Below are 21,754 nucleotides of genomic sequence, written 5' to 3'. Positions count from 1 at the left end.
CATAGACAGCATTTATCTCTTTGTGATCTATTGATTTTGGTTCTGTTTTAGTTTTTAGTTAGTTGTTTTGGTTCTGAAGTGAAAAAAACAAATCATCTTGTATGTATAATTTTATTAAACAATATACATTAAATAAATAAACCACTTTGCATTATACTCACACATAACATTTATATGTTTACATAATATGCTGTTTTAGATCCAAAAACAATACTGTCATCTTAAAATCTGAGTTTCACTGAATATTCCAACCAAAGTCATACTTATATCAAATAGCTGCATCAACATGGACAGTATTCTGTATTTACATTCATAATACATAATACATTTGAACACATCAGTGGCATAAGGGAGTGCAGTGACTTGAGGATCTTGGTCATGAGTTTGTCTGGTGCTTGTTCATGAACTTAGGTATCTAAGAGAGGAGAAATTATGTTTTTTAAGATGAAATCTTTAAACAGTTATTAAAGAGTTATTAAGAGTTATTAAATCCAAACAGTGGTTTACCCTCTCCTGTAGCTTCATTAGATGTTCATTCTGGGATTCAATTCTCTCCCGTTGGAAATCGTTTAGGAGCTGTAACCCCTGTAACACACTTGAATGCTCCATTGCTCTTTCCTGCAACATATAATGCATTGTATTCAGGCATGTATTATCCCATAATGATTGTATAGCAGATATTTTTATTACCTGTAGCTCTCTGATGCTCGTGGGGGAAGCTATGTTGAGATATGAGTCCAGTTTTTTTACTTTGGTTCTCAGCTGCTCCTCTTCCTGTTCGATGCGGGCCAGCCAGTCCCTCGTCATCCTGGTCTGAGCCTCTTGCTTGGCCATCTGGTCCTGTCAAAAGAGCATCTGCCAACATTAGTCTCCCCCCACCAGCCATCCCCCAGCAGCTGCAGTGGCCTAACCTACGCTCAAAGAACAAGCACACGTTGCACATTTGTGCTTTCTTTACAATGGCATAGTTTTGCAATTTGCATACAAGTGGGATTATTACAAAGAAGTTATACATTACATAATCTTTTGTTTGAGTAAAAGGAAGCATCTAAATCTACTTTCAAGGCAATCTCAGATCCTTTTCAAAGCTGTAATTCTCAACTAATATTCTGATGATATTGTGAGTAACCAACAAAATTGTTTAGTTAATGTTTTTCAAATTGTGTTTAAAACTGGCATGTATAGCTTATTTAAAAATAAAGTGCACAATTCTGAGCTCTTTCCCACTATCAATATTCACTACTTTTTACATACCTTCAGTATACTGTGAATGTTTGCACAGAGCATATATCTTCAAGCCCCTCTCATAACATCAGAGAGAAATGCATGTTTTCTTACCTGTAGCAGTCTTATCACATCTTTAATCTGCCTCTCCACCTCTGCCGCCTTCTCGGTCTGCGCCCCCAGCTGTTGCAGGGTTAGTTCATGGCTCTTCAAAGTCAGGATAATTTTTGCTATCTTTTTCTCAGTGCTGTCATACGCATAGTTGAGGGATTCGCTAAACTGTATCACACCAAACATCAGCACATTGACTTCTTCTTGGGGCGCTGCACTGGGCTCCATCCTTCCTGTTTTTCTGACTGGCGCTGTATTCACTGTTTTGAGAGCCAGAGCAAAACATAACAGTCCCCAGATCATCTTGATTTTTCTCTTGAGTTTTGTCTAGCAATCCAATCTTAGAAATCTGTCTATTTGCTGGAGTACATCCAAAATCTTTCCCTTTCAAAAATGTGAATATTTTTTCAAAGCAAAGTTGAAATTTACTACTGGTTTCTTGCAGCTTCAAAGCCTGGTGTGTCTGTGATGGGCCTTATATTGTATGTGTGCATATGATTCCCTGGTAAAACATTAGCTCAGCTGTGAACACCTCTCTGTCACCCTATGACCTCCCCTTGAAGTTTAACCCTTAAAATAGATTCTGTCATTTGGGTCACAACTTAAGCATGTGGAATCCATGTGATTGAAAAGTACTTTTAAGGCAATATAAAGCTCAATGTCACAATGATTTTGAAATATCTGTATATTTGAATATCTAATCTCTGTTGACCAGAGGTATCACAGAAGATTACCAGCAATTTGTTCTATTTTAATGCCTGAACTTGTTAACTTTGCTATTTGATTTGGCAGTGATTTTAAGTAAAGTCTGTTTTAAGCAATATTACTGGATGGCTCTTTCATTTTGCCTAGGCAGGAGGATAAACTGTAAAAGTCTTGTGTAATAGTAACTATGTAATATGGCAGCTATATAAAGAAACATTTAATGCATACTTTGAGCATAATATTAATGTGTTGGTGGGACATAGAAGGAAAGAAAAAGGAGAAAGACATGGCACCAATGTTACCTTCAATCATCGTTAAAGAGCCCTGGTTATAGAAACAACTTACTACTAGTGAATATGAATAAGGAGTGAGTGAATAATACATGAAACTGAAAAGTGACTTCTACAGTAGAGCTACATATACAGCAAATATTGTATTATTTTGTCTTCCAGGAATCTCCTTTATGTTTATCCACAAAGTCTTAACTTCAACAGTCGCCAAGGCTCTGTCAGAAACATCGCTGTGAAGGTGCAGTTCATGGCGGGAGAGGACCCCAGCCAAGCTCTGCCTGTGAGTCTCTGTGGTTTATCAAATTACCATATAACACTCAGCTCCCCACATGTAATGGCTGCAGGCTACAAAACTGTAGAATTTTTTTTTGAAAAGTGAAGTTCAAAGCTGTTAATACATCATTTGTAAACAATTGGTAATGAAATCATGACTTTGTACTTGTGTAATCAACATAACTGCTTATATTTTTTGAATTAAGTATAATTATAGTTGAGCTGAATTTATTCAATTATTAGATGTACTATCAAATATGTACTATTCATTGGGTTTATTATTCAAATCCAAATTAATAGTCCTTGTTTGATAGTACATGTTTTTCTAATATTGTTCAATGCAAAGTCAAGTCAGGTGTTTGGAGGATAAGTTTGCCCCGTTCACATTTTTCAGGTAATCTTTGGGAAGTCGAGTTGTGCCGAGTTCATGAGAGAGGCTTACACACCTGTCATCTACCATAACAAGTACGACTGACACATCACAATCTTCCTCTTGGCATCTGTCCGGTCCCTTCCTGCCTCAGATTGGCGTCTCAAAAATTTTTACTTTATTTTTTTTTGCCTCAAGGACACCTGAATTCTACGAAGAGATGAAAATGAAGATTCCCGCCAACCTGACAGACAACCACCACCTCCTGTTCACCTTCTACCACATCAGCTGCCAGCCAAAACAGAACACCCCTCTGGAGACCCCCGTGGGCTACACCGTGAGTTTAGCATCCTTATTTGGCCCATATTCAACTAAACTACCGCCCACACACCTGTTTGTCTGGGCACTGCTTCTCTTTCCTTGCCAAGAGTAAGACTTTGCTAGGTTGTCTGTTTTATTTTTCTGTCTACAGTGGATTCCGCTGATGCAACATGGCCGTCTGCGCACCGGTTCGTTCAGTTTGCCAGTCTCAGTGGAGAAGCCTCCGCCAAGCTATTCTGTGCTCACCCCTGATGTAAGCGTGTGCCAATAGTGTCAGAGACTGTTACTTACGGCTCGGTGGCGTTGACTTTTGATTAAGTGAATGTTGCAAAATGACAGGTCCAGCTCCCGGGTATGAAGTGGGTGGATAATCACAAAGCAGTGTTTAATGTTGAGGTGACAGCGGCCTCCTCAGTTCACACTCAGGTACACGGATTTCTTTCTCATTTCGCACATCATGACTCATACTTTATAACTCCTACATTTAGACGCATTGGATTAGGAATGCATAATATATTCTGCTGTTAACCTTTGCATTATTGTGTTGCTGTTTTCTGTTTGCCAAGATGTCTGTTGCACTTCAGCAGTAAACAGCACTACAAACTTAAAATGTTGTTCAAAGAAAGTTATTATGGCCTTCAATATATTCTGCTGCCTTAATCTCATTAGAAAAAGGAGAGTTGTTTAAACGTAGCTGTACTGGTAAATTTATATCTACTATTTTCCATGAAATCACATTTTGAACAAAATAAACAAAAAGGGAAAAAATTATTACATTATGTATTCTTCTTCTTGTCTTAATTGGCTTTATATGGCTGAACATTTTTGGCAAAATATAAAATTGCTATCATATGAAATATAGTGACTATTTACTTTTGATGCTCTGTTTACATTGCATATTTTGAACACAGAGGAGTGTTAAGTTTTGATAGAAAACAGATATTAACAGACACTAATTACAAACATGTCATGCCAGCTATAGTAGGTTTTATGTACCTAATATATTGTAGTTGGGAAAATCAGTTCAATGGAGAGGACATTATTTTACCCAAATAATATTCTAACCGTGACTATTCAAATAGTGATTCCAATTCTATTTTAATTCATTTTGCATCTGCCCTAGTTTTTTATTCGCCCATAACTATGTAAAAATATTCCCTCCTTTTATCTTTGTAGGACCCGCACTTGGACAAGTTCTTCACTCTGGTGTATGTTTTGGAGGAGTACTCGTTCCCGTTTCGACTGAAGGATGTGATCATCACTGAAGCGAACATGGAGGGCGAGCTCAAGGCCAGCATGGCGGCCCTCAGAGGGGCTCAGCTCGATATCTGTGTCAGGTTTTTGCACCAGCTGCTCAACAAGCTCATTCAACTCATTGTGTATCCACCAGTTATTTCAGGACAAATCGGTAAGTGGACTGTCAAAACGCTATTCTATCTCTATTATGAATCATTTAGAGATGTGAAGAGCCCTTTTGTGAACAATGCTGAACTAATGTGGTAATATGTTAAGTGGAAAATGAGATAGTTGACGTGTTTTAATTAATTTAAGCTTAAATGTAATCACGCCATGTTACCTAATGTGCCAGCCACCATCACCCTTTTGTTTATTCACAGTGAACCTTGGTCGGGCTGCTTTTGAAGCAATGGCCTTACTAGTGAACCAAATCCACAAAAACCTGGATGGAAACCAGGACCAGCACGGTCGCAACAACCTGCTGGCCTCATACATTCAATACTGCTTTCATTTGCCAACAGCTGATCCCCCAATTCCTCCTTCAGGCAAGTGCCCAAACAATCCTTTTGTCAAAACAACTGATTCACAGACTTATCACATATGAGCTCAAAATATTTGCTTTTCAAAGCACAACCATCAACATACTGTTATAATGTTGTTTGCTCATCACTATCATACCTGGAGATGTGTTTTGATTCATTCACACATATTTAACACACACATCCTGCATATTTAGTTCTTCTTTCAAACAGAAAAAACTCTGTTCCACCTTGTAATGTCATGTGGTAATACAAGAAGTGCTCCACTTTTTTAAACACCATACACTTTCACTAGAATCATTTGGATGATTTGAGCCCTGGAACTGCCAATCTCTACTAAACTAAAGGCAAAAGAGAGCTGTTAACATGAAAACTACCACTATATGACATCACAAACAGGTGTGAATGAAACAAAACACAAGGTATGTTTTTGATGAGATAATAGTATTATAACATAGCTTAGTTAGGGTTGAACTTGGTCAAAACCAGGTCCTAACAAATTTTAAACCTGGGCTACATCAGAACCCTTACCTCCTGGTAAACAAAAAAATACAACTAAACTAAATATGCATGTGATGGTGTAAAAACATGAGAGAAATATTGTCTTGTTCCTAGAATGTTATTTTAATCTATGTTATATATTCTCCACATTCAGCTGCCCAGTCCTATGAAATGCCGATGCAGTTTGCCACTTTGTCCAGAGCCACTGGGCGCCCAAGCAGCCTCCATCTGTCGAGATCAAAGAGCATCAGTAACTCAAACCCAGACCTAGTCACCACTCCTGTCTCTCCTGATGAGGAAGTGCAACGTATTATAGGAAATAAGGTAAGTCATGGCAATAAAATGTAAATAAAAGCAATATAAGTTTATCATCTGTGTAATAATTAATTAATATATATAGTAAATTATGTTTACTTAAGTATGAATGTGAGTGTTGGTAGTCATTGACTCCAGCATTGACACAGATTAGCAGAAGCCATATCTATCTTATTGTAGCTTATTACCAGCTAGTGTGAATGAGTAATGCAATATGAAAAGGTTTGGATAATTTAACAGGCCATATTATTTTTGTTGCATTATTTCTGTACTAACTGATGCAATTTTTTTCATTATTTCTGTATTTATATATTTGTGCCATATATTTATTATGTTCCCTTGATTCATTTTGTTGTTTATATCAAATGTCTTTTGGCTTTTCAGTGGTTTCCTTTATCCTCCCAGCCTCCCTGTTCTGTACAGCTTCAATGATCCTACCTTTAAATGATTCTTAATGTGCTCCTGATTGATAATTACCCAGCCATTCCTCCTCTGTGTCTCTGTGTGTGTGTGTGCCTCTCCTGCGGTGGCTTTGGCAGGGCATTGACCGCTCTCACTCCTGGGTAAACTCTGCTTATGCCCCCGGGGGCTCCAGATCTGTCCTGCGCCGGAACCCCAACTCCAGCTGTGATCTCAAGCAGGTGCCAAATCCTCTCTCGCCTTTTCCCACCCCCTCACTGTCCTCACCTCCCTCCATAACCGCCATCAAATCCAAGTATGTCTGTCTGTCATTCCACCGGCCACTCATTACCTGTCAGGCTTTTATCTCATGGCTACACCTTGTTCAAACCTGTCAAAGCTTTCCTAACACTCTCCATCTGATATTTTCGGAGTGTCGTAAGCTCTGCCTGGGCCTTGTCAGATCTCTTGCTCTCATCGCAGCTCATTTCATCATTCACCCATTTTCACATCACTTTGTGCTCATTTCTATGTCCATCGCACCACCACTCCATGTCAGGCAAACGACAGCGGCAGCAATCGCATGTCTTCTTTTCTGGACAGCGTGGCCTTGTTTTCAGTGCCCACGAGGCAGATTGCCAAAAAGGTAAAACTGAAAACCACTCAAAATATGTGTGCTAACATTCATTCACCATCACTAACCTACGTTGTAATTTCAGTACAAGTTTGTGTGCAATTCTGTTTTTATTTAGTGAAAAAACTGTTCTCCAGCTAAAAGTCCTGGGACAAAGGTACTGGGAGTATACATACAAAAAAAAAAAAAAAAAAGAAAAGAAAAGTGCAGTTACATTCTTTAGTTTTGGTAAATATTTACTTTTTAGGTATAAAAAATGTAAATATTTGTGATGCACATGACTCACATACCTGATGACAGTTTACAATAACTACACCTTACCTAGTCTTTATAAAGCATGAAGAAAGAAAGAAATTATGAACATGAACACATTTTTTATTAGTAAGGTTTAGGCAAAGTAACTACTTAGTTAATACCCTAACTCCTAACCTCATAATTCAGTAGTTACTATACCTCTTCATTTGATAAACTATTAAATTATCATACGTTTGTTCTTCATGCTTTAATAAGGCACTAAATGGAATAGTTATTATAAATACAATTTCCTGAAATGTAATATTATTATAAAATAGTTTATTGTGCCTCAATAATAATGCAAAAACAATAATATACTAAACCACACTTTGTATTGGTCCCCTGTAGTTGCTCCATGAAGAGCTGGCGTTGCAGTGGGTGGTCAGCACCAGCACTGTGAGGGAGGCAGCGCTGCAACAGGCCTGGTTCTTCTTCCAGCTCATGGTTTGTCTGTTTGCATATTTACACTCTTAATAGACGTCAACTGAGGAGTGCATTGTAATTACATCGCAACATTGTATTCAAAATCAACTTTTTATTGTTCAGGCAAAGAGTATGGCCCACCACTTATTCCTGACCTCAAAATTAGATGCTCCCAGGAAGCTGCGGTTCCCAGATCGTTTTGTGGATGACATTGCTGCACTTGTTTGTGCCATCAGTGCAGACATTGCCACTCGATATCATAAGGTAGCATTTTCACTATAGTGTCCTGTCTTTTTATATTATATCATATCTCTTAATGATTATTCTTTTTTCCACTTACAGGATGTGGAGCTTGTGGAGAGGCTGAACAGCAGTCTGGCCTTCTTCTTGAATGACTTGCTGTCTCTTGTGGACCGTGGCTTTGTTTTCAACCTCATCCGCACTTACTACAAACAGGTGTCCTCTTCTCTTCCTTTAGTCTCACCACTATTGTCATTTTTTATTTTATTAAACCCTACTGCCTCTTTCACCAGATTTCAAACAAGCTTCACACATCCCAGAACCCCAGTGCTCTGAATGCCCTGAGGATGGATTTCATGCGTATTGTCTGCAGTCACGAGCACTACGTCATCCTCAATCTGCCGTGTTCGACTCTGAGCCCCCCAGCCTCCCCCTCCCCTTCCACCTCCTCTACAACCTCACAGGTATCAGTTGGAGTAGTAGCAATAGTAGCAGTAATAGTAGCAGTAGCAATAACTGTAGTTATAGTTGCAGTAGTAGAGTAAAGAACTTGACTGCATGTTTCTTCCCATAGCACCTTTACATTCAGTTCAGTTGGATGCTTGAAGAAGGTTAAGAGGTGCTGTGTGTAATGTGGTGATGCACTGATGGATCCAGATAAGACCTATAGGAGTTCAGTTGCTTTAAGCATCCTGAGCAGAGCGGGGCTAGTTTTCCCTGCGTAGCCTTTGCTTCTGCTTGTTCATGGGTAGTGATCTGAAGACCAGATTTAGGCTATAACTGTACCACTGAGTTTGTAATATTAATGCAGCATATGTTGGATTTTAATTATTATTGTATATATATTTTTTTTTTTTCACATTTATGTTTTCCCTGTGTTCATTGTCTTTGTTCACTTTGCATCCCTTGCACTTGCAGTTGTGCATATTGTACATGGTTATTTCGTGCTTTATGTCAAGCCCAAATATTAGGTGATGTTTTAATGATTTTTACTTTCTCTAAATTGTTGTTACATGTCTCTTCTCCCAGAGTTCAGCCTTTTCAAGCATGGCGCAGGACCAGCGGGTTGCCAGCATGTTTGAGCTCTCCGTCCCGTTTCGGCAGCAGCACTTCCTGTCTGGACTGCTCCTCTGTGAGCTCTCTCTCATCCTTGACCCTGAAAGTGAAGGGTAAGGTTTTTGCGTAAGAACAAATGAACTAAAATTTACTTGAGTTCCTTGAAGGCACCATCAGAATCTTTTAAATTAGGCTCAGCATGACACTTAGGAAACTCTGAGTTGAATTAAATGGGCTGAAACCTTCTTTTTATTCCACCCACAGGGCTTTCTTCCTCCATAAAAAGGCTATTAGCGCTGTTCACTCCCTGCTGTGTAGCCACGACGCAGACCCACGCTTTAGCGACACTCAGGTCAAAGCTCACGTGGCTCAGCTCTATCTGCCCCTTCTGCCTGTCGTCATGGAGAGTCTGCCCCAGCTCTACGACTTCTCTGGTAAATTGTACAACTTTAAAAACACAAGTTTATTAAACAATAAAACTAAATACCCACTCAAAGAATATGACACATTTATCATTTTAATATTTTAATACACATAAACTGTGTATTTAGTTACTGTTTTAAAAATATTTTTTTCTAACATAAAATAGAGAAACTATTTGTACAATTAAGAGCCATGCAATTATATATCTATACAAATGGAAAGTAGACTACACAAATAGATGCATATATAAAAAAGTAACAGCTGCGTAAAGTGAATTAGTAGTATTCATTATCTTGAATTGTCTTAAATATATACCAACAAAATCCGACTTGTGCACGTCTTTCAGCCTCCTCTAATTTTTACACAGTTGTTCTGATCTCCTTTATTTTCCTTTTGTATTACTGCTCCAAACAGAATATATTTACATACATACATTTTCATTTTAATATCCCCAGACTCAGCAGCCAGGGCCCGGCATGCATCAGCCCACACGGACGACGTTGACCCCGACGGCAGCAGCACCATCAGTCAGTCTGTTGCCATGGCAATCGCCGGCTCTCCTCTACCACACGCCAAAGCCAACCCGTTTGTGTTGCCGACAGTGGTGAGTGGTATCAGCTGGGGTCAGGCTGCCCCCACCCTCAACGCCCTCCCTCTTCTCTCCCTCACGCACAGATCTCATGCACAGACAGGTCACAGATTGGCCCAAATGTGGGAGGGTCACATTGATAAACCAAGCCCACCCATTCAAAAAGCAATAACAGTTTTTACATGTAGTTTATTTGGTGTCACATTTCGTGTTGACCCCTAGTACAGTAGTTTGAATTAATTTAGTTACCCAAATTAATTACAATGTGCTACCCCTTTCTTGCAGATACTTAAAATTGATCTATTTTAAGTCTAATTTACTTTGACATTTGAAATGAATGTGCTTTGGTAATAAGGCGTATCATAAAAATAAGGCAAAAGAATAAAAATAGACTTGATATAAATACAAAATGAAAAATATACTATATAGACAGAATATCTGCAAAAATAGCACAACTAATAACACAAGTTTCACTGTTTCTTGTATCTTATCCACTCTTTTTTTTCTTTTTTTCTTTTTATTGAGCATTTAAGAGAAACACATTACAGTATTTTTGTTTACGCCCAAACTCCAGAACAAACCCTGTAGCACCATAAAAATATATACAAATAATATTACACACTGAAGTAAAAGCACTATAACTCCTGTTATATAAGTGAGGGATCAACATCTTTGATCTTACTCAGAACAGGTTGCCAGGTATTGAAAAACTTATCCACACAGCCTCTTTATAGAAAATCTAAATTTCTTTAAAGTTAAATGCCGTATAAGGTCAGCAAGCCACAGTCTAAAGGTTGGAAGTTGTTTGTCTTTCCACTTGAGCAGTATTAGACTTCGAGCCAGGAATGTGGTAAAACCAATACCATTTTTATATTTTTATTGAAATGCAGAAATTTCAATGATATACCAAATATTGAGATTGTGGCCTCAGGGTCAACATTGGCCTCCTTAGCTCTTTTCTAACAGTCCTCAAGTGATTTTGTGTCAGACTAGTTGACCTCATATTGTTTTTTATACTTGTCTCCTCCTTCAGGCTGGGAGGCAGTCCAGCTCCCTGTCAGCCGAGTGCAGCCGGACTCTGCTCTTGTGTTTCCTTTGGGTGTTGAAGAACGCTGACGCCGCCCTGCTGGAGAGATGGGTGTCCGATTTGTCCATCCTACAAATCAACCGCCTCCTGGATCTGCTACATCTTTGTATATCCTGCTTTGAATACAAGGTAAAGCTCGCAAGGATTTAATAGCAAATTTAGTAACTCTAATCTGATGCACTATTTTTCACAGTCTGTATTATATAATATTTGTAAAAAAAATATATTTTATTGCTCTTTTTCTAGATTCTCTTTTTTGTGTCAGTTGTTACTTATGAATATAATTTTATGTAACATTGAAGTATTCAATTAAACTGAGAAAAGTTGCTCAAACTAAATGCAATGTTCAGAGTATTTCCTTTTGTTATGGTAATGCATATGCTTCTGTATTTTGTCTTATAAAATCTACTTTGTATAATCAATTTTAAACACATAAAAGACACATAAAAATATCTCACATTTAACTTGTTCCTGAAAATGACTGTGTTTTTATGGTTTACATTTCAGGGCAGAAAGGCTCTCGAGAGAATGAACAGCCTGACATTTAAAAAGTCCCAGGACATGAAGGCTCGACTAGAGGAGGCGATTTTGGGGACCATCGGAGCCCGTCAGGAGATGGTACGACGCTGCAGAGGTAAAGTCAATGTAATGCTGTAATGGATGGGTATGTTCAAGTATTGGATTCAGTTTTAATTGTGTGAGGAAATTGCATCTTACAGAGAGGAGTCCCTATGGCAGCCAGGAGAATGTGAGATGGAGGAAAAATGTTACGCACTGGAAGCAAAACACTGACAGAGTTGATAAGTATGTAGTATTGAAAGTCTCTGAAGATGCAGTTTACTTTTATTATGTACAAATACTAAGATACAATTTAATTGCTAGAACTAAGACTGAAGTAGAGCAGGAATCTGTTGTGGATGGAAACTTGGCTACTGAAGCATCTTTAATAGTCTTGGACACACTGGAGATTGTTGTCAAGGTAACAATAAAAAAAGTCGTTAACAATATTGTATTTTATTGATCACATTTAACTGAATATACTTTTCCTTTTAGACTGTGGTAGCCTCAGAGCTGAAGGAGAGTGTACTGGGTGGTGTGCTCAGAGTTCTTCTTCACAGCATGGCAGGCAACCAGAGCGCCCTCTTCCTGCAGCACTGCTTTACTACACAAAGAGCACTAGTATATAAGGTACTAGATCTTTATAAATTGTGTTTTTTAATAAACATGGATAAGTGCAATTTAAAAAAAAAAAATGCTGAAGCTTGTGATTTAGTTAATAACGGGTTTTTCAATAGTCAAATCTATTTCACAACTGTGCAAATATTAATATTCTATATCAACTCACCTTAGTTTTGCAATTATTATTTGTCGGTTGTAGTAGTTTTTTTTTAAGAAACTTCTGCTTAATTTGTAAAATATGTATCTTTGTGTACCTTTGTTTGAACTGTGCCTTTTTTTATAATTTAAGAGTAAGCATATATTTATTATGGGCAGTGCTTGGTCGCAGGTAGTGATAGTCATGGGTAGATATATTGATATTTTCAATCCTTGTACACTATTTTGTGTTTAGTTTCCAGAAATGCTGTTTGAAGAAGACACTGAGCTTTGTGCCGACCTGTGCTTACGTCTCCTGCGTCACTGCAGCAGTAGTGTGGGCTCTGTCCGAAGTCACGCCTCTGCCTCCCTCTACCTGCTCATGAGGCAAAACTTTGAAATAGGGAATGTAAGTTTAAAATTTTATGTTAATCCGAAAGTTTTTAATTCACCCTTTAACTTTATTTTTGTAAATTTTTTCCAGAACTTTGCTCGAGTAAAGATGCAGGTGACGATGTCCTTGTCATCTTTGGTTGGTACATCTCAAAATTTCAATGAGGAGCATCTTCGTCGGTCTCTTAAGACGATTCTGACTTACGCAGAGGAGGACCTGGAGCTACGGGACACACCTTTCCCTGAGCAGGTGTGCAGCAGCATCCAAGTGAAGTTATAGAAACAGAAAATATACTTTATAGACTAACATGATATCATTTCTCCTTTCAAACTAAGGTTCAAGATCTTGTGTTCAATTTGCACATGATTCTTACTGACACTGTGAAGATGAAGGAGCACCAGCAGGACCCAGAGATGCTCATTGATCTCATGTACAGGTACAGGACCACAGGTCTAGTACAGTATCAAAAATTAACCCTGAAAACAACATTTTTGATATTTTTTCTACATTTTCTACAGAATTGCCAAAGGCTATCAAAACTCTCCCGACTTGCGTTTGACCTGGCTCCAGAATATGGCAGGGAAGCACTCGGAGAGAGGGAACCACGCTGAGGCTGCTCACTGCCTGGTCCACAGCGCTGCCCTGGTGGCAGAATATCTGAACATGCTTGAGGACTGTCGCTATCTGCCCATAGGCTGTGTCACGTTTCAGGTTAGTCCGCTCTCTTAGCGAAAAAAAAATGAACAACTTCATTATTATGTAATACATACATAATTGTAAGAAGTAATCTGCCATTTGGGTTTTAGTGTTATTTTTAAAATTCAATTCAAAACATCATGTTGTGCAGTATGTAAGGGGCACTATGTAACTTTTTGGTTGCAGGTTCGTCACCTTCTTGTTTTATAGATATTATGTCATTGCTCTGCTTCAAATGTTCCACAGTATGACATCAAACAGATCTATCTTACATATGTTCAATTACAGGTGGTTTTATTGCTTAAAAATATGTAGAAAACAGGTATTTTGACCTGCCTCTTGCCTCTCCATGGATCTGACCTATACCTTACCCTGGTTTGGATTCTATGAAGATAGAAATGTTTAATACCATACTGTGAAACATTTCAGACAAAGCAATAACATGTCCATGGAGAAAAACAGGTAGCGTACCCTCCACCAGAAAAGATGACAAAGATTATGTTAAAATGATGTAATTCTCACCACAGTTTATTTTGCAAAAACTGTTTATTTTTGTGATGAGCATTATTTAATTGTTGTTAACTATTCTGAAACAAATAACAGATGCATTAGTCACTCTTTTTTGCAGCTACTATTGTTTCTTTCTGACGCCTCTGTTTTTCCCATAGAATATCTCCTCCAACGTGCTGGAGGAGTCTGCTGTATCCGATGACGTCCTGTCCCCTGAGGAGGAGGGGATCTGCGCTGGGAAGTACTTCAGTGAATCGGGTTTGGTCGGCCTCCTTGAGCAAGCAGCTGCTTCTTTTAACATGGTAAGACTCACTCTCTCCGACCACATGGTGACAGGCTCATGTTAACACAGCAGAGGGGCTAGGGCTGTTACATGGTCAAGTTATGATTGACTGCTTATGGAAATCCCGCCTCTCTGTGCCTTTGTAAACACAGGCCGGGATGTATGAAGCCATAAATGAGGTCTACAAGATCCTGCTGCCCATCCACGAAGCCAACCGAGAGTTTAAAAAGTTAGCCACTGTCCACGGAAAACTGCAAGATGCCTTCAATAAAGTCTACAATCAAGTGAGTTGAGTCAACAAAGTCTGTTATGAATACACCCAAATGGAATATTACGGCGTGTAACATAGATTTTAGACGCAGACAAATCATTTGTATATTCATACTTTGCATGGCCTATAAATTTACAGTTATTGCCTATATTTCATATTTAAGCAGTCTTATCAGAACTATATAGTTACTTTTTATTTATTAATTTATTAATTTTTCTGGCCAATCCAATGAGCAACAAAGTGTAATTTTGTTATGCCAAAGTAAAGATCAAGTTTCTTTTAAAATGTTTTGGATTCAGTGGTTTCTCCATCTCTGTAGTCTCTTTTATGATTGGGAAACATTACATTATTAAGCACATGTTTCATAAAAGCAAAGCAAAGTAGAGATTTATGTAGTTACATGGTTCAAATACTTTGTTGATGCCTGAAGTTAGAGAAGTATGACTAAACTGATTGGAGATGACAAAGAAAAAGAGTTGCCTTGAATGTGAGATTTGTTGATTACATATTAGCTTTTAATTGGCACAAAAAGGTTCAAATAATCAAAAGAATGAAGAGAAAGTATTCGATATATTTAAATTTTCTCTGTATCTGTTTTTCAGAGCTCGGGATGGGAGGTAACAGCTTCATTTATTTACAGGATTAGTATGAATAAAATTACACTTGTATCTCACTATCTTTTTTTTTTCTCATAATTCCCTTGTCCTTCTTCCAATGGCACTGAAATGGTAAGTTTGACATCCTTTGGCCAAGCTAATTTTAAACCACTGTTGAAAAACACATCACTCAAGTCAGTAACGTTGGACGTTTTTTGAAAGTGTCATTTCCCTTTAACCTTTTCAGCGCTCAGAGGATGTTTGGCACCTACTTCCGGGTTGGATTTTATGGATGTCACTTCGGAGACCTGGACGAGCAGGAGTTTGTCTACAAAGAGCCATCAATCACAAAATTAGCTGAGATCTCTCACCGACTTGAGGCATGTTAATTTTAGTCATCTAGATAATCATTGTGTCACCAGTGATTTATGAGTGTTATATTTATCTATATATATCTCCCATGTGAATAGGAGTTTTATTCTGAGAGATTTGGAGATGATGTGGTAGAAATTATCAAAGGCTCAAACCCAGTGGACAAACACAAACTTGATCCCAACAAGGTAAATGTACTAACTACTTAAAGAAACAAATGCTAACACTAACAGTAGTGTAGTTTAGTACCAGTTATTAATAGATAGCTAATAGTGAAATGTATAATAAGTGCCTAATTACATCTTTGTTAGTATTTATAATGTACTTTCAGTGCATTTTGTATAAGGCAGTATTTTGCAAATATGGAGACATTAACGATTTTCTTTGAATTGAAGGTGCATTATGTAACTTTTTGGTTCAGAGTCCGACACCAACAGTTTTAAACATAGACCTTTTTCTGTTGTAAAGTTGTTTTAGATCACTATTGCTGTATACAATTACCAGAATGTAAAATTATTTATGATCTAAGTCTGGTTCTGCAAGTAAAATTCAATGTCGCATTTCTCCTGTATTTAATTTGTTAGGATTTTAAAGGTACAGGAGAGACTAACAGGCTATTGGTTAACAAATTACCATAATGTGATATAAGATATAGGGAAAATCAATCAGTTGACAGTTGAGCATCCATGTTATATTTTAATGTCTGTTCTTATCCTAGGCCTACCTCCAAATCACTTATGTAGAGCCTTACTTTGACACCTATGAACTGAAAGAGCGGATCACGTACTTCGACAAAAACTACAACCTGCGCACCTTCATGTACTGCACCCCCTTCACTCTGGATGGACGCGCCCACGGAGAGCTGCACGAGCAATACAAGCGTAAAACCATCTTGACCACGTCTCACGCCTTCCCCTACATCAAGACTCGCATCAATGTCATCCACAAAGAGGAGGTGGGTGATGGATATTACAGTGCCTCAGTGATGTAAGCTGTTGCAATCAAAATAACTAGATTTGGTGGGTAAAGGTAAAGACAGGCTTTTTCGATCTCATAAGTCTGCCTGAGTGAGTGTTAAATCGAGGAATGAAAAATTTTAATGCAGTAAATAGGGATGCATCGATCCAGCTTTTTCAGTTCCGATAGTCATACTATGACTTTAAGTATCTGCTGATATTAACAGATACCAGTGTAGGGACAGAAAATGGCATTTATTTCTTAAAAACACAATTAACTTATTACACAAGTGATCCTTCAAATAACTACTGCATATGAATTAAAGTTCAAACATTACGAGGTCTTAAATCAGTCTGAAAATAGTTTTGTTACATCTAATTAAAGCCCCAACCGGGATATCGGCCTAAACCAATATGAAACCGATATCTGATCCAGACAGTTTTTTCAGTAAGGGATATTCAATACCAGTTTCATATCAGTGCATCCCTGGTAACCATATCAAAGTGCGCCGCAAGATTATGACTAAAAACTAGTGCGTCTTAATGTCCCTAGCATTACAAAATGTCTGTGTTTTGTCTTTTGCAGATTATTCTTGTGCCCATTGAGGTGGCCATTGAGGACATGCAGAAGAAAACTCAGGAGCTTGCATTCGCCACAAACCAGGACCCTGCTGATTCCAAGATGCTTCAGATGGTGCTGCAGGGCTGTGTCGGCACCACTGTCAACCAGGTGAAGAGTTTTTTTTCTATGATGGCTGTAAGTCTTGTTCGACCCTATTTTGATTCACCTTTAATCTGTAAATTGGTTGAATATTTCCCATTTCTGACAATGCACATACAAAGGGCTATTACGTTGCCTGACCAGCTAGTCTTTCTGCATTCTTTTTGAATCCAGAAAGGATTGAAAATGCATAATTAAGGCTGAAAATCCTCTGTCCAAACTTGAGACAATTGAACCACAGCTGCTGATTTGTAGCATTGTTGAGTCTGCAAAAATCCATGCTGTTTCTCAGTCCTTTATGTTGTTTTGTCCCTTTGTGTACATGTAAACGGCCATGTTTGTTTTTGATGGAAACGGAGCATGCATCTCTCTGATTGGTTAATCCGCCTGTCAATCATTGAAATGTGAAAGATATAAGGCTCCAGATCCACTTGTCATGATTTTGGTATATTTTTAACAATTAACATTGTTATATTGATAGATATTTTTGTTTCAGTTTCTGTCCCCATTAGCACTGTTGTTTCATGACTTAGTACTGTTATCTAAGTACAGCCGAACAATGTTAAGGGGTACATTGCCTGGGTTTATTGTTCCCTGGACAGAGATTAAAGCATCAGTGACACACATTCCTGAGCTCATATGTAACCCCCTTGTCTTCTCCCCATGCAGGGCCCCCTTGAGGTGGCGCAGGTCTTTCTGTCTGACATTCCCGACGACCCCAAACTCTTCCGCCATCACAACAAACTGCGCCTCTGCTTTAAAGACTTCACTAAGAGGTGATGACACACACTGCAGCAGATGGATCTCACAGTGTAACTAATAGCAGTGTCTTAATCCCTGCTTTACTTTACTTTGGCTGTCTTTTTAACGCAGGTGCGAGGATGCCCTCAAGAAGAACAAAGCTCTGATTGGTCCGGACCAGAAGGAGTACCATAAAGAGTTGGAGAGAAACAACAATAAGTTAAAAGAAGCACTGGGGCCTCTTATCAACCGCAAAATCCCACAGTTGTACCAAGCGCTGCCGGCTCAGACAGTGCAAATACAAAGGTAACGTGAGACACAAAACACACTCGCCCACACTTAAGACACATAATATGAGCTCATGCTTGTCTTTACTGTAACATAATCTGGAGTTGTATAATATGCATAGCTCAGAGTCATGTCTATCATCTATTGAGTCAAAGCAGGGACACAACTTGAATGTAAATCCCTCCTTAAAACCCTGTGAAACTGTCGCCTCTAACCAAGATTTATAAGTTCTTACATTCAAAGTTTACTCTGGGATAGGATTAAAGCGGAGCAGTGTGTTTGACTTGGGAAACTATCTCACCATATGTTTCTGGTTTTATCTGTGTTTGGCATTGATTCAGCATTTTCATGTGATGGTCTGTGGAGCGCTGGGCTTCTAATTGAAAACATATTCAAAGTAACACCACCTGCCAAAGAGTAGGGTTAAAATGCAAGCGCCATTTTACGACTTTGTTTTAAGTTAATTATATTTATTAAAAGGATCGAGTTAGCGCAACACCTACAGTGTTTGGCTAACTAGATCCTTTTGTTCGGCTTAACAACATTTTAAAGGAATGGCTACTATTACCTCAAAATTATACTAAATACTCACATTGCTGTTTTGGCTGCTCTTCTGATGGAGTTTGAAGCATAAGTGGGTGAAGACTAGAAACCTAACAAATGCCGCACAATATATCGCAATCAAATCAGAATTGCAGTTTGAGTTGGAGCAATTATCAAATCGCAAAGGGCTGCAATTTAGATAATAGAATGTACTCTTCAAAGAACAAAATGAAAGTCTATCATCGTGCAGGCCGACTTTTTATTCTTGCTGCTGGTACTGTACAGTATTTTGTTGTCTAGACACAAATGCAGAAATGTATGATATGCTACTAGTTCTATACACTGGTGTGATATGTATGGATAGTGTAAACTGTAGTAATGAATATGATTGTCTTATTGTAGTAACAGTGGGCTTGTATTTAATAGTAGTTTTACTGGCAGCCTCATCTCTAATGTTAGATAGAGAAAATTTTCTATATTATTACTTGCTTAAAGAGCCCATATTAGGCTATTTTCAGGTCTACGTTATAGTATTGTTACTTCTTCCCAAAAAATACCTGGAGGTGTGTTTCATTTCATTCACACATATTCAATGCACAAACAGAAAACACCCTGTTCCACTTTGTAATGTCATGTGTTAATACAGGAACTGCTCCACTGTTTTAATGTTTTTAAACGCAATTAATCTTCACTAGAATCATATGGATTGTTTCAACCCTGGAATTTCCCGTCTTTACTGAACAAAAGGTAAAAAGTAGCTGTTAACTTGAAAACAACCACTTCATGACACAGGTGGAACAGAGCATTTTGAGCTTTGGAGATGTAGACAGACTAAAAATAAAGGATTACTCAAACATGTGTCAATGAAACAAAACACAACTGCAGGTCTGTTTTTGATGAGGTAACAACATTATAACATGACTAAATTGACAAGAGTAAATTTTGCTTAAACTATACATTTTGTTGAGTACAGTATTTCTACAAGCTTCATATTTCACATGTATTTCTTCCCTTTCTTCATACTAACATGCTGTATTTCTCTTGCAGGAACTCATACGGCCGGTCCAGTCTGCGCCGGGTCGACTGCTGAAACGTCAAACAAGTCAACCGTTCAAATAAACAAGCTTTAAAGACGTCGCCCCATCTCCTCTCGACTGCTCCCCCCTCCCCCCGCAGAGCAGCAACTGTCCCGAGCACACGCACGCACCATCCTGTCCCAGGTCGCACCCCCCACAGGCAGCCGGCCACCCACTCTTCCCATAATCCTCTCTGTAGCAGCTAGCACACACAGACAAAACACACACTTGTCACCTATTAGCATATTAGACCTCCACTTGACCAGTCTGCTCCCCACCACCTCTGTCCAAACACCACCATATTGTTTATACTGGGGGTTATCTGCTCTGTAAATCTCATTATTTACAGAAAGGACTCCCCCCATAGAGCTGCACAATATAGTAGATACCATATATATAGCTGGAAACTCTTGAATATAATTTTTCAATTGCTTGTTGCCTTTTAGGGGTATCTACTGCATAAAACTGACACAAATCTCTCCCACTAACTCTGAGGACTGCCATATACTGTACATGTTTTTAAATACAAGTATAATTTTAGTTCAATATTTTAGGGTCCTGATCAGGATCAATATTAAGCTCAAAAGTAGACCCAAAAATACAAAACATTTGAATCAACCCATATTTTAATTTGCCAGTGTTATCTTTGTCTATTATATGGGACCATAATATTGTCATGAACAGACATTTTCTAGCAAACTACCTTTTTATTAGTGTGATAAAGCTAAATGTTCAATATACGCTACACAGTACACTAAACATTCCAAATTGTTTATTTTAATACTAGGCTCTTAATGTAATTATACTACTGTAGTATTGGGCTAACAGAAGCAGGTAGTCTTTCTAATGGATTTTTTTAAACATTTGACCAAATGTCTTGCATTCCTTCTTTTCCCAGTCAATGTTTTCTATTTGCTCACTTTTTTTACATTGTGGAAGTTTGATATGGGATGGGGACTTTATTAACTGTGAAATACGCACTGTACTCGCATAAGACAAAACGCTATGCCCTTTAACTTCAAATGTATAAAATGTGTAAACCAAGATCTTACTGAAGCCTTAATGCATTATAATGTGAGGTTTATGGCAATTTATCTTCGACTGTTTAAAAAAACAGTCTGAAAGCACTCCAAATATCAAATGTATGTCTGACTCTGCACAGCTGTGGGAGAAAATGTATCTACTGTATCTATGTATTGCACTATTATAAATGTTAAACTGTGGCACAACACTGTATTTCTAAAACATCATTTTTACAAGCCTGGAAATGTTTTTTACTCTTTAGTTAAATATTTTATTTATTTACATTTTTACTGCTTTCAATTAAATCCTTCTTTCTACATTTTGGAGTGATTTGTTTAAGTAACTTTATTCGTTTTTAAGATTAAATTCTATTCAGTTATGAGACAAAATTTTAATGATGAGAATTTACAGTTTAGTTACAAGTTTTAGTCTTTTACTATTGAGCAGTAATGGGGAAAACATTAATATTTCATCATGTTTGTTTATTCACTGATTCTAATATTTTGACAAAGGACTTGTAACATACTTTTTTTCATTTACACTCAAATCCACAGCACCATATAAGCTTATTATGTAGTGCATTTCCTCCATAGTCTTTTACTCTCTCCCAAATGTTTGTGGCTCTTACTTCTTCAATTACTTGCGTTAAACTAATGGGACCAAACAAGTGAAGCAGCACTGATTAGATTAACGACTCTACTCTGGCTTTTGGCTGCAGTCTTAAAACTTTACCAGTCTTTGTGTTAAACTATAGGGCATTCTATGTTTACATTCACCAGTTTCAGTCAATGTAATGGCAGCGAGAGGATTTTTTAAAAAGTTGTTGACCTAATTTCCCACTGCATTAGGTAAACCTCTAGTAATGCCGAGTAATAGATTGAAAACTTTACCACAGCAGTTCAAAATACAACCAACAGGCGTTGCTTAGGGGATATAGCCA

At 38.0% G+C, this 21,754-nt stretch overlaps 1 protein-coding gene and 1 long non-coding RNA gene across 6 annotated transcripts in view; one reads left to right on the top strand and one right to left on the bottom strand.

Moving 5' to 3' along the window:
- LOC110169265 (dedicator of cytokinesis protein 7-like) overlaps positions 1-21,133 on the top strand; it is a 28,540-nt gene extending 7,407 nt beyond the window's left edge. For 2 of the 5 annotated variants that reach the window (XM_055152428.1, XM_055152431.1), the window contains 36 exons: positions 2,493-2,610; positions 2,998-3,068; positions 3,172-3,310; positions 3,446-3,547; positions 3,634-3,720; positions 4,471-4,702; positions 4,911-5,069; positions 5,719-5,894; positions 6,425-6,526; positions 6,844-6,930; positions 7,561-7,656; positions 7,759-7,899; positions 7,978-8,091; positions 8,169-8,339; positions 8,905-9,044; positions 9,196-9,365; positions 9,810-9,958; positions 10,977-11,159; positions 11,538-11,664; positions 11,750-11,834; positions 11,913-12,009; positions 12,084-12,218; positions 12,601-12,753; positions 12,829-12,987; positions 13,074-13,174; positions 13,257-13,449; positions 14,103-14,246; positions 14,380-14,511; positions 15,101-15,115; positions 15,349-15,474; positions 15,565-15,654; positions 16,185-16,421; positions 17,009-17,152; positions 17,813-17,919; positions 18,017-18,190; positions 19,763-21,133. In XM_055152428.1, coding sequence (XP_055008403.1) covers positions 2,493-2,610; positions 2,998-3,068; positions 3,172-3,310; positions 3,446-3,547; positions 3,634-3,720; positions 4,471-4,702; positions 4,911-5,069; positions 5,719-5,894; positions 6,425-6,526; positions 6,844-6,930; positions 7,561-7,656; positions 7,759-7,899; positions 7,978-8,091; positions 8,169-8,339; positions 8,905-9,044; positions 9,196-9,365; positions 9,810-9,958; positions 10,977-11,159; positions 11,538-11,664; positions 11,750-11,834; positions 11,913-12,009; positions 12,084-12,218; positions 12,601-12,753; positions 12,829-12,987; positions 13,074-13,174; positions 13,257-13,449; positions 14,103-14,246; positions 14,380-14,511; positions 15,101-15,115; positions 15,349-15,474; positions 15,565-15,654; positions 16,185-16,421; positions 17,009-17,152; positions 17,813-17,919; positions 18,017-18,190; positions 19,763-19,805 — 4,699 coding nt within the window. In that variant the 3' untranslated portion in view covers positions 19,806-21,133. Of the gene's footprint in view, positions 1-2,492; positions 2,611-2,997; positions 3,069-3,171; positions 3,311-3,445; positions 3,548-3,633; positions 3,721-4,470; positions 4,703-4,910; positions 5,070-5,718; positions 5,895-6,269; positions 6,557-6,843; positions 6,931-7,560; positions 7,657-7,758; positions 7,900-7,977; positions 8,092-8,168; positions 8,340-8,904; positions 9,045-9,195; positions 9,366-9,809; positions 9,959-10,976; positions 11,160-11,537; positions 11,665-11,749; positions 11,835-11,912; positions 12,010-12,083; positions 12,219-12,600; positions 12,754-12,828; positions 12,988-13,073; positions 13,175-13,256; positions 13,450-14,102; positions 14,247-14,379; positions 14,512-15,100; positions 15,116-15,348; positions 15,475-15,564; positions 15,655-16,184; positions 16,422-17,008; positions 17,153-17,812; positions 17,920-18,016; positions 18,191-19,762 lie in introns of those variants that run through there. The other 3 variants (XM_055152430.1, XM_055152429.1, XM_055152432.1) reach the window with 3 other exon arrangements.
- Positions 8,848-9,928, bottom strand: LOC129408584 (uncharacterized). The gene is made up of 2 exons (XR_008632021.1): positions 9,788-9,928; positions 8,848-9,031 (listed from the first exon to the last, which is right to left on the bottom strand). It is a non-coding gene; the product is annotated as an uncharacterized LOC129408584 (long non-coding RNA).
- Positions 21,134-21,754: the final 621 nt, after the last annotated feature.

Source organism: Boleophthalmus pectinirostris, unplaced genomic scaffold, assembly GCF_026225935.1.
Source record: "Boleophthalmus pectinirostris isolate CB_2022bp ecotype Guang Dong unplaced genomic scaffold, ASM2622593v1 HiC_scaffold_17, whole genome shotgun sequence".
NCBI classification, from domain to species: Eukaryota; Metazoa; Chordata; class Actinopteri; order Gobiiformes; family Gobiidae; genus Boleophthalmus; species Boleophthalmus pectinirostris.
This window is presented reverse-complemented; position numbering and strand designations above follow the sequence as displayed.